Source organism: Apaloderma vittatum, unplaced genomic scaffold (assembly GCF_000703405.1).
Source record: "Apaloderma vittatum isolate BGI_N311 unplaced genomic scaffold, ASM70340v1 scaffold5356, whole genome shotgun sequence".
Taxonomy (NCBI): domain Eukaryota; kingdom Metazoa; phylum Chordata; class Aves; order Trogoniformes; family Trogonidae; genus Apaloderma; species Apaloderma vittatum.
In genome coordinates, this window is record NW_009719891.1 from 40,505 (window position 1) to 53,044 (window position 12,540).

At 37.5% G+C, this 12,540-nt stretch overlaps 1 protein-coding gene across 1 annotated transcript in view; it reads left to right on the plus strand.

Moving 5' to 3' along the window:
* DOCK3 (dedicator of cytokinesis 3) overlaps nt 1-12,540 on the plus strand; it is a gene marked incomplete at its 5' end in the record, with an annotated part of 160,559 nt that overhangs the window by 39,902 nt on the left and 108,117 nt on the right. The window contains 2 exon segments of the mRNA XM_009870815.1: nt 2,209-2,250; nt 3,246-3,400. Of these exon segments, the coding sequence (XP_009869117.1) occupies nt 2,209-2,250; nt 3,246-3,400 (197 nt within the window).

Consider the following 12,540-nt stretch of genomic DNA (forward strand, 5'->3'; position numbering starts at 1 on the left):
GTTTAGCAGGACCCTGCCAGTCAATTTGCAGCGTATACCATGGAAGAAGTAGCCTGTCCCAGGTGCAGGACTTGTTGTATTTGCCCTTGCTGTAATTCATAAGGTTCCTTTTAACCAGTTCCTCTGGGTTGCTTAGGTCCTTCTGAATGGAGGCCTCCTCCTTGTGTGCATTGACCGCTGCCCCCAATTTAGGATCATCCATGAACTTGTTAGATTGCATCAGTGTCTGGATAGACCTCAGAAGAATACATGTCATCAACCATACCTTCTGAGCCTGACAATCCAGCTGTTTGTTGTGGGGATTTTTACCAGTATAATTAGTTTACCCATCCAGGTGTAACTTTACAACTTGAGTACAAGGATGCTGTGGAAGACTGTGGTGAAGGCCTTGCTGAACTCATGGTAGACAACAGGCGGTAGTCTTCCCTCATCTACAAGCCCAGTCATTTTATCGTAGAAGGCAATTAGATTGATTCAGCGTGATTTATACTCTTGGTAAATCCATATTGCCTATTTTCAGTCACTCTCTTTTATGGACCCAAAAATGGCTTCCAAGAGAGCATGAAAGCTTTGAGCACTTTGCCTAGCCAGAGGCAAGGGCACGTAAAATTAACTCAGCTGGTTGTGGTCGGTATTGTAATAGTGTGGTCCTGAAGCATAAAAGCAGAGAGTTAATGAAATCTTAATTGTGAAAAATTTAAAACCTGTTTTTTGAACACTCACTGTTAGAGGTTTATCTAAATGTGCTCTCACTAAGCAGCTGTATTGGCTGAGAGAACTGTAGCTCTTCAGACCACCTCTCATTTCTGTTGCTTGAATTTAGCTCCCACTTTCTTACTCACGTTTCAAGGTGAATTTTAGTCAGAAGATACCTTGAGCAATTTAAATAACTGGTCTTTTCTACACTAGCTGATTCTGAGTGGTTGCAGGTAATAAAGAAAGTAAATGGCAATTCAGCCACCTAAATTTAGAGGGTTTTAACATTCAGAACAGCGCAGTAGTTAGACAAACAATGGAGCTGGAGATCATTATTTCTTGTGCTGACAGTGTGAAAGAGGACATTCTTAAAATGGTGAATGTAAACAGATGTCAAAATATGCCATTTAACTTCATATCCTCTTGATTTAGTCTCATAATGAAGATTATGTCTCTTTTTGTGGTAAAAAGTCTTTTTTTTTTTTTTCCTGTGTGACAGACAGTGCCATAGTTTAGAGAAAGTATTGCTGAATATGTATTGTGGACTACCTTTTACTTTCATCTCTTTTGAAGCTACAAGATTATTAGCAGTCAGTGCTGGTCCTGCTGCAGAGTTTATATGTTTGGTCAGAATAAGATGTTGGGTGTCTAACAAAAGGATAGAGACTGGGGCAAATGAAGAGAATGTGTATTAGGATGTGGTAGTGTTAATGTTAGTATTTCAGTTGAAAATGCTAATGTTAGATGAGTATGTGTAGAACAGGCATGGCAAAATCATTAATGATACATTTTTTTAAAGCTCTCTGAAACCTTTTCAATTTAGATTAGTATTTAAATCTCCCTTTGGAGATTAAATTGGTTGAGTGAGACTTGCATTCCATTTTCTGATTATAACATCTCTAGTATAAAAGGGCTTTAAATGCAGGATCATCCTCCGAGTTCTGTTTCTGAGATGTAGCTCTTTATACTGATGATTCTTTACAGGCGTTGGTCAGCTGAAATTCTAAAAGTCTTTAACCATGTATTAGGATATCATTTTCTGGTCAGAGCAAAACTTAAAAAAAAGTCTAAAATCCACCCTTCTTTCTAAATGTCTGTAGTTTTTAACAAATGTACATTTTCGTAGGCAGCACACTGTTAATGAAGCTTATTGGTGAGGAGTCCTTGTGTTTAGCAAGAGAACACCAATTATGCATTGCAGGGTGATGGACTTTTCAAAAAAGAAATGCTTTTGCAGTGTTGGAAATTCTGTCTGGCTTGTGACAGCCATTTATGTTAAAAGCAAAGGTAAATACCACCTATAAATGCAAGTAGTTAGATTAAGAAATGGCTTCACTGAGAAAAGCCTTTTGCTAGTGGTCTTAGTGATGATACACTGTGAAAAATGGGGCAAGAAAAGTTGGTACTAATCTAGAGCATTCGTATTTTAAAATTGCTGTTCTGATGCGACACAGATAAAAATATTTCTTACTTTCAAAAGGGATTAAATTTTACTGTTTTATGTCTCCACAGCATTTGTCAAGTAGACACAGTGTCCAGCAGAGCACATCACAGGTAAACATCCTCTTGCGTATAGTTATTGTTGTCTTTAAGTGTTTGGTAATGTTTGTAAAGGTGTGATGGAGATTATTGGGTAAGTCCCTACCCATAGAACACTTCCTCAGAATGTCCCCAAGTAATTAACTGACTCAGATTCTTCTTCAGCTTTCATTTAGGCCTCTTTTCCTTGGCTCTGACTGTTACTCTTAAAAGATCAACTTATGTAGTGATATCAAAAGCCCAAGTCTGCCCACATGAGTCGTCTTTCCACCTGCTAACACGTGGCTTAGTGTTTCACATGTCCTTTCTGCAGCAGTGTAATCCTTTCCTGGCCATGGAATCTGGCTCTAATCTTTACAGGAGAGCTGTGCTTCCACAGGTACCTGTCTTTAAAGGATGAGGATTTACTTGGATTTAATTCAAAATCCAGAACAAAATTAATTTTAAGCTCCATTTCTTTAGCTTGTAGGGTTCTGAGTCAGAAGTCTGAAAATGTTGAGATTTTCTTTCTTAGTATGTACTTGTCTGTGCATTCAGAGTAGATGAGCCTAGTGAGCTTAGGGTATTCGTGCAGTGTCTTTATTAAGATCAGCATGCAAGGGATATAAAGAGCTATGAGAATTAAAGAGTAATTTCATTTCTAATTTTTTTTCTCCACTCCAGTTTTCTGTGTTGTAAATAGGTCTTGGTATACTGGGTCAAAATATAAACCCTTCTACTGCTTGACTTTATTGGTTGCTCATGCTCTCAGCCTTTGTTAAGATTTCTTGCATAAACTGCATATCTTATATTTACTTTGTTATCATGGTTTCTTAAACTATTCGAATTAGAAGTTGAAAAACCAGAGGAAGACAACTTCATCTGACATGTATCTCTAAAGTAGAATATATTTGAGATTAAACTTATACTTGGTGGAGAAAGGAGGGCAGAATCTCAGTTGAAAATTTTAAATTGGTTATGTGTCTTTTATTTGTCAAGAACAAAAAATTATTCCTATTGTTTTTAATTAGGTGGATACAATTCGTCAGCGTCATGGAGAAGCTTGCCGTATGCCAGTGCCTCATCACTTCTTCCTAAGTCTGAAGAGCTTCACCTACAATACAATTGGAGAAGACACAGATGTCTTTTTTTCTTTGTACGATGTCCGAGAAGGCAAGCAGATCAGGTAGGACTGTATCAAATAACTAAAAAGCTTCCTAGGGAAAAAAAATCATGAACCAAGCAAATACATTGGAGAAAAACATGTGGGGTATTCTTGTGAAAAGAGAAAACTCAGAAATCATAAGTTCACAGCCCTGCAAAGCGTACTTGAGAGTTTCAGCAATCATGGCGTGTGAAGTTTAGTTTTGGCATACAAAAAAATATTAAAGGTACTGAAGAGTTGTATTTTATTTGGGTTTCTAACTTGGCCTCCACACATTGCTGAACGTCTTAGTGTTGAGTAGCTGCCTTGTTAAGGCTCTGGTTGAGAAATACGAATAATGGCAGGGCCACACGGTACAGCTGTTGTGGAAAGAGAACCACTGTGTGCTTGAGTGCTGAAAAGAGGCTCTTGAACTCTCATCCGCTCCTCTCCTTACAATCGCTTTACAATACAGCTTGTTTTCATTATTCTGTTGTTAGCAATATAAACTATTCATATTCATCCCTAGGTCTGGGCTGGACTACTGCGGTGCTCAGTACGTTGAGATAATGGATACTAATGTTAGTATATACAGAATGTACTGTATTTTTTCCTTTACAAATGTGTTTTGAAAACATCAGAATATGTGGAAGAGTATTGCAGTGTATGCATTGTGTCTTGGAAATTAAGTGAGCGTAGTTTGGTCTGATTGAAAGTAGAGTGTGGCTGTGGGCTTTTAGTGAGTTTTCATTAAGGCACATCCTGACGGTTGGCACAGACCATGTTTGCTACCATGGTCAAAAGTGTCCTAATTATCGTCAAATTAAAATTGTTTGTTCCAAACTGAGGAAGGAGCCCAAAAATGTTCTTTACTCTCTTTGGAAGAACATTATTATGTGACTGATGTTCATCCAAGAAAGTTCAGAGTAGAGTGTAGCAGTTTTTTAGCTCTTCAGAATACATCCCACTAGAAAAGTGATCTGTATCAGAGAGCTCTAATGACTTAATTGTGTCTCCAAATATGTGTCTGCCAGCATTCAGTTAGGTAACTTCAAGATAGTTTTGAAGAATACGGCAAGAATATCAAATCTGATACTACATCATGTTTATTTCACCCCCGCTGAGAAATGTTTGTTTTGATTTAGTTAGGAGGACATGCCTCTAATTCATCTATTGAGAAAATTAACAGAAGAGAGCTTTTAAGAGGAAAAGGTGCAAATGGCAAATCAAATCAGAACAAAATTACTCACAATTAATTAGGTCATATTATAAGACAGTAAAATACCAAATTATTTGGATGAGGAAAGCTACAGGGAAGAGGAAGCTGCTGCCGTGGCTGTGGAAGACCTGGGAAATTGCTTCCCGAGGAGATCAATTGTCTTGGGCTGCAGTTTGAACAGTAGGTAAACATTGAGTGAGAAAGCCTTAAGAGGAGGGGTTTTGCCAGTGACAAAAAAAGAAAAGCATAGTTACAATGAGAAAATGTACAAGAAGTGGTTCAGGCAGATTTTTAAATAGATATACATATATGAAATAATAATAAACAGTTCTTAGTACTTAACTCTTCATATTATGTATCACTGATCTGCTGCAGCATAATTTTTACATTTTCTTATATTCCGAAGAGGGGTGGGGAAGAAATGTGTAATGAGGCTGAGCCCTGTTTTAGAAAAGTAACTTAAAATCAGAAAACAGATGAACACACTGCTGCAAATTTAGAAGGATGTTTTTTTATCTGCTTTAAAAGATTAAGTTTCTTTCCTCTCCTGTATGCCTCAGGAAATAGTACATTAAGGTAGAAAAACAAGCAAAGCTCTGCACACTGCATTCCAAATGAAAAGGACAAATTGACTTTTCTGAAATGGTTTGGAGGTTGATAAGTTTGTTAGCCAAACAGCTCACACTGGAGGTTGACTGGCTTTCAGTGTTAGTGCTTTGGACATAGAGTAGATTACAAACCTCATTGAACCTGTTGGTAGCAGCAGTGATTTCACAGTCAGGTGAAGTTCTGCTGTTTTTCAAGAGCTGGAGTAATAGCGTGTGCCAGTTATGGGTTAGCAATCAGAAGGCCGGAGCAGCGGCTGAAATACAATTTGAGGTGTATTCCCAAGTTCTGCATACGGATACGGTACTGTGCCGCGTTTAATGGTTTGTGCTGTCTAAAAATGAGAAGCAGACGAAAGATGACAGTGGGGAGATGTGGAGAGAAAACATAACAGTGCTGTTACCGGATGGGTAAGGCCTAGACATAAAAAAAGGAAAAAGTGACTGAATTTTTTACTTGCGACAGAATTATAGAAGATAAATACTTGGAAGTAAATAGAACTGGATTAATAAATGTCTACCTCAATAACTTGTTTCGGCCAACAACAGAAACAACCTGTCAATCTGAGTATTAGGTAATGGCTCGGGCCAAAAGGGATGAAAGTGTGTTTGTAGGTTTTAGAGTATTTGGGACTTTTTGTTGCAAAAACTGTCCTGTATTTTTACCTACAAGAATAATACCTCAGTTTGTTTTCCATGTGGAAGTTAGTGGAAAGCAATGAGAAAATTAATCTAATTTTGGTTACAGCCAATGGGGAAGAACAGCCCCATTGTGAGAAGTACTTCGGGATGAATGATCGTGGAATGACAGAGTTCACAGTAACTAGGAAAGGAGAGAAAATGTTAAGGTAAAGGTGGTGAACTTGAATATGAAGATGGGTAAGCTGATGTGGAGCAAAGAAATTTGAGACTTGCAGTTCCTTAAAAATAATACTGACAAGCAGAAAAGCAAATTATTTCAAGGGAAGATTAAATATATGGCAATAACAGAAAATCTGCATCGCGTATTCTTGTGTGAAATGGAGTCTGGAAGGAAATATATAAAAAAGGAGAAGCTACTGAAATTGCACAAACAGGGATGGGAAGAGACAGAAACTTGTAGAAAAAAAATGCAATTAGCAAAGGACATCCAGGACAAAAAAAAAGAATAATTCTGTAATGCTTTAGCAGCAAAATTATTTTTTTTTTTACAAAATCAAGAAATAACTGAACAGATAAAAGGGAACATTAAGCTATCAGGAGATGCTACCATGATAGCTGAAGTCTTTAAGAGCTGTTTTGCCTCAGCCTCACTAAGAAGGTCAACTGCATTCAGATGACAAATGCCAAAATTTCTGAAACAAATAAACTATTTATTAGCACTTAGAAGCTAACAAGAGGATAAGTAAAAGTCAACATAGATTTGTCAAGCACAAGTCACATCAAAACCAAGTAAGTTTATTCCATTGTATGGGAATGTACCTCATGCCTCAACAGAAGAGAAGCATTGAACTTGATGTGGTAAAGCTGGAAGATACAGACTGGATGAAACTACTGTAAAGAGACTGGAATACTGGTGGAAAAAGTGATCCAGAGTGTTACCTCTTCTGGAAGGATGCAATGAATAAGATTTTTTTATTTTTTTTCTTCTAAGAACATTTTTGCATCATTATTTTGGTGGATAGAAATAAAGTGAGTAAAGCAGTGGGGTTTTAGCTGTCTTTACAACAGAAATGCATAAAATTATGTGTAACTTCAAAAATTACACATTCAAAAGCATATAATTTTCTTCTGAAAATAAGCTTGAAGAATCCAGTCAGTATGAAAGAGGATAAATACATTTCAGTATGATTTTTTTCTTTGTAAGGTTTATGTTTAAACATGTACAGGTGGGGGTTTTTGCCTGCATCTTAAACCAGAATAGATATTGCTAACTCTAATTTACCAGTTACCCTATCTTGCTCCAGTGGGATTTAAAACTTCCTTGGCTATAAATATCCTTAGTTGTGGAGCGTGAATAGAATAAAAAAGAAATTCTGATGTGATTGAGTTTGAAAAACTGGGGCCCAATCAGTAATACTGCACAGAAAATAGTATCATGCGTATTTTTGCTTTTAACTCCTCCATCTGCCTACAGAGAGTGTCTGTACCATGGCCCCGTGCAATAAAGACTCCTCGTGACTGGAGGTTTTGGAAGATGGGATAAATATCCATGGTGGTGTTGATGCCTTTGACAGAGGACATCCATGTGTACCTTTCTGTTGTGAGACCAGAATTTCTCTAGAGTGTCTGTAGAAGGCATACATTTCATGGTGCTCTCCTCTCTTTAATAGATAATGTTATGAAAAGGCCTTATGATCCTTCATCTGGGCTCTTGGGTCAGAAAGCACCGCTACCTAGGGGGTGGGTTTGTTTGTGTGTTTGTTTGTGTGTTTGTTTCTGCATAGTGTCTTTTCTGGCTGTCATATTATCTTGGTGTTGCCTTCTGCGAAGTACACAGATGGTCTGTTCTGACATGCAGACAGGTGAGCAGATGCACGCGATTAGTTGGTTACCTGAGAGAAATAAGAAACTGCCTGGCCATGCAGAGATAGAATTAGCAAAGTGGTAGCTCAGCTGGAGTTCAGCGTAGGGTGGGAGAGAAAGATACACACACACGGCTTCTGTAGGGATGTTCACCCCAAATGGAAAGCAAAGGAAAGTGGTCCAGGCACTCGCTGGGGCAGTACCTCATGTGGTGTCAGGAAGAGGCAGCTAAGAACAGTGACTCTTCTAAGTAATGAATGTTTTCAGCTTAAACGATTGCAGTGGTAGGGACAGGTGGCTGCACGTATTTGTAGATGTAAATTTACAGCGGAGATTGGGAGGTAAGCGCGTTTGTAGTGACATGGTAGTAAACCTCTTAAGTTTTGTGTTATCAATGATGGTTTTTTTGTAATACGTGCACAAAAAAACACATGGAAAGTATGTTGTTTGGCTTGCATTGTGCAGTACCCAGAAGTTTAGTTTCTCCTAATTTGCCGTTCTTGTGCTGTCTACCTTATAACCAGCTCTTCACTTACAAGACCACATACTCTGCAGTGAACACCATAGTGCACATTGTATTTTTACCTTTTTACTTATATAACCCATTTTTTTGTTGTTATTAACACTTATTATTCCATTCTGTCAAATTCAAAACTCTGTGTAACTATTTTTGCAACCTCTTAATGGTATTATCTTTGTTTTGTTTTTGGAAACAAAGAAACAGAGGAATTCCTTAGCAATTTTTCAGAATATTTCATTCTTTTTCTTCAATTCGTATATAACAAGGTTACCCAGAAGCGGTCACACCGAACAAATGGCTAGGTATATGTTAATCAGTTCAAGACCTACTTTCCCTTCTACTCTGTGCTATTATAGTGTTTCTCTGTATGATGCTCCTAGCACATCTCGTTAAGAGGATGATACAGTTATATTCTGAGAAACGGTAAATATACAGGGTATCTAAAAAGCCTGTGTTACAGACATGAAACCTAAAAATAGAAAATTTTAAAGTTAATGAAAATATTCACTGGAAAAGTTACTGGAGGAAATGTGAAGGATGGGAAGTACAATAATACACTCTTCCCCACATTATCTTTTAGTGCCCCAGGAAACATTTGAGAAAGCTCCCTTAAGCTTGAAGTTTGGGGAGGTTGAGGGTGGGGGTGGGAATAAAAATGTGATACAGTAGATGCAATACTTTCTCAGTACTGCAGGTGCTTTTAAGTAAGCATCTTATTCTATCCATAAATTCCGTCCAGGTAAAAATGATTGTTAGTGATCAAAATCCAAACATGTCTTATTCAAAGGTGTGGCAGATACTAAAACACAGAGTGCTGTGGCATTTTAGTGGCTGGCTGGTTCCTCAGCAGTTTGTTATTAGGGTATGCAGAGGGAAGAGAGCGTTCATCCAAAGAAGCTATGCAAATGGGAATTGGGAAGAAGTTTCTTCTTCTGGAAGACCAAAGTTTTGTGGTAAGTATGCACTCAAAGGTCGTTAGGGAATTTGCGTTACATCCAACTCCTTATTTTGTCACATAAAAAGACAAGTTTAGGTTTGTAAATTTTTCCTCCTGCACATTTTTTTTCCAGTTAGGAATCCTTAGGATACACTGAATCCTGAAATAATCATCAAGCAGTCTTCATGCCTCTGTTGTTTTGTGACTTGATACATGAGAATTCTTCTGAAGATTAAGAGTTTGGATCCAGGTGTCTGTAGCTGAGCTGGAAGCCTATCTGTGCCACTATCCAACAAAACTGAGTTTGTTCTAATATGTGTCATTATTAAATAAGAACAATCAAATAAAATTACAAAAGGCACTGATTTTCAGTGATCCTTTTGTTTTCTAGCTGCTAAATGTGCCTTGGAACTTGTTTTCAATGCCATAGAGAAGGCAGAATAAGGTGGGTGTATCTTCTACTGAAATGCAACTGGAAGGATGCTTATCAAATAAAAGTTGGTTTGGTGTTGTTTTTTGTTGGGTTTTTTTTTGGAATCCTGTAATTGATGTATCTTATATGAGGCCTGTCCAAATAACAGAAAGATAAGAAAAAGAGTGAGAGGATATAAAACTGGGGGAAAAAAAGAGGCGGTTGTTCCGTGTTGGTGAGGACTGCTGCCTGTTCCTGCGAGGATGCACACAGATGCATCAGGTAGATCTTGTGTCCTGTGTGTGTCTCGGTATGATTTTGTGTGTGAGTTCTGTAGTGCCGAGGCACTGTGAGGGAATTTGTGAATGCTGTCACTTTGAGATGAGGGAAAGACTTAAGCAGAGAAATAAATGCGCCTGCAAATGCTGAACCACAAATTCCTTCTGCTAAAATACTTCCTAGCTGGACTTCTAAGATTCTTAATGCATGGGACATTTTTTATGAAATGGTTGAATAGGTGATGATGAGGTTTAAGGGACATATAAAAATCTGTATAATAATGACCCATTTCTCTTTCAGTACAATGAAATGAGAGGAAAGATGCTGCATGTAACTGACTTTGAAAGCTATGACTAGTTCTCGTGTATCTAAATTCTCCACTTTTTCTGAGGGGTTGCATTTCCATAATGCCTCTTCGAGTGCAGTGGTGCAGAGCATGATATTCTACCCACATGGGGTTTTTTCATAGTTCCTTATTATTACCAGGGCCTAATCAAATATCCAACATTTTCACCTGTCAACATTTCTTAGTTTATTTTGCTTTTCTCAAACCATTCCTTTCATTTCTTTTTGCAGGCATCCATCCTGAAATAATTTACTGTTAAGTTAAATTCATGGGGTTTAGTTAGATCTTTTTTCTTTCTCTTTGTTGTCAGTATAAAAAACATCCAGATGGGATTACTAGAATTTATTCCTCTGATTATCATTTAAATTAATTTTATTTGGAAAATTAAATACTTTTTTGTTTCTCTCACCTCTTAAAAATAAGAGAGTAATGGAATTAAAATCATTCATGAGAGCCAATCTGTGGGAGTGTGAAGTGCTGCAATGAGGGAGGGACGTAGGAAAGACACAGTTACAGTGTAGTAATAATTTGGGAGGTTATTAACTTGGACCGATTAGTGTTTCACACCTTTGGTTTTTTTTACTCTATACTAAATTGTGCCTTAGGGCTTTATCTAAAATGGCAGTATTCTGCATAACTCTAACCTTACACAGTGAGTATGTACCATGTAATTTTGATTTATTTTTTTCTTACTACTTGATACATGTAGACATGACTAGAGCTGGTGTGCTTGGGTTTTCAGTTATGGGGAGAGCAGGGTAAGATTTGCTGGTGATGTTTGCTGTAATGCAAGATGCCTGTCCAAAATTTTATATTGAAATGCTGTGTACTCTGACAATATACTTTGTTCTCTCACTTAGAATAGAGCAATAGAACAAGTAAGGTTGCAAAAGGTCTTTAAGGTAGTTGAGTCCAGCTGTTAACCAAGCAATGCCAGGTCCGACACTAAACCACGTCCCTGAGCATCACATTTACATGTTCTTTAAATACCTCCAGGCACGGTGACTCCAGCACTTCCCTGCACTGTAGGTTGGTGTCCTGATAGGCATCCTGCACATAAATTGTTGGCCCTCTGATATAAGATGGGAGACAGCAAATACTCATACAAAAACCAATCAGAAGGTATGGAATTAAAAAAAAAACAACACAAAATAATGTATTTTTATAAGCCAAACATCTGCCTTGCCTCCGCCCTCTCCCTCCTTAAAACAAACAAATAAACCCAAAGGTATATATTGACATAAATGCTGTGTGGTCTGTGGTAATAGACAAGATTGAATTACTGTAATGATCCCATGTGCTCTTAAAATTAATCTGTTAGATAGAAGTCTTTTCTACTGTATTATATCAGGTGGTAGATTCCTAGCAGCGTCATAATGTAAGCTGATCTTGACTAGAGATTGCAATTAGGAAAAGATAAGTTGGCAAATTATTTTCCCTGCAAAGGTTCTTACCTTAGAATTCCAGATTCCAGGCTGTTTTGGTTAGCCTAGGGCAGTAAGATACAGGGTGGAGAAGCACGTGTCTGCTTGTGTAACTGCTTGTAGCTTTCCTGGTGTAATTCAGCATTTATTGGTTAGGTGCATTAAAGACAAAGTTGTTTTTCTTTTTTTAAAAATAAAATCTTCTAAGGTTCATGAAGCCAGTTTCATTACCCCACTCTCTTCCTTCTTTGACTCTTACCTCAGAGTATGTGGAGATATTAACAAGGTTAGCTTTTAGCCCTTTATGAAGCATCTAATTGTGTTTTGTTGAGATACCTTTTCACATTCTTTTCCTTCTCACTGAAGGATGAAATTGTAATCCACTCTTAGCGGATGGCTAGGTATGACACGTGCACAAATGTGAGAAAGCGGAGACCCACAGTGATTTTAAAATACTAGAGATATAGAAGCGTATCTTCTATGGAGCTGCCAGTTTTCAACACAGTGCTAGGAATTTGGTAATTTTGAAACATCTCTTTCTATGTTAAAAATGAAAAGCTTTAGACAAAATGAGAGAAAATATGACATTGATCTTTAATGCTGTTTCTAATGGAAAAATTCTGAATTTGCGGGTACATGTTGGAGAGAACATGAGTAGTACGGTCTATCACACCTTCTGTCTTAGGAATTTAGCACCACTGACAAAGCGGCTCTTGGAGAAGTGAATTTTGGAAATATAATTACGGAATTAAAAAAATGTTGTTGATCTATATCATGGTAGATGAATTTATCTATTGTGAAGTCATCCAGCAAAGCATCATCAAGCCTGAATCAAACAATATTAAGTGGCAATGTTTTGTTGTTAATGCTGCTCTGCAGTTGTGTCTGGGTGGTAACTGCAGAAGTAATTTACATCATGATTTCCCATTTGTAAC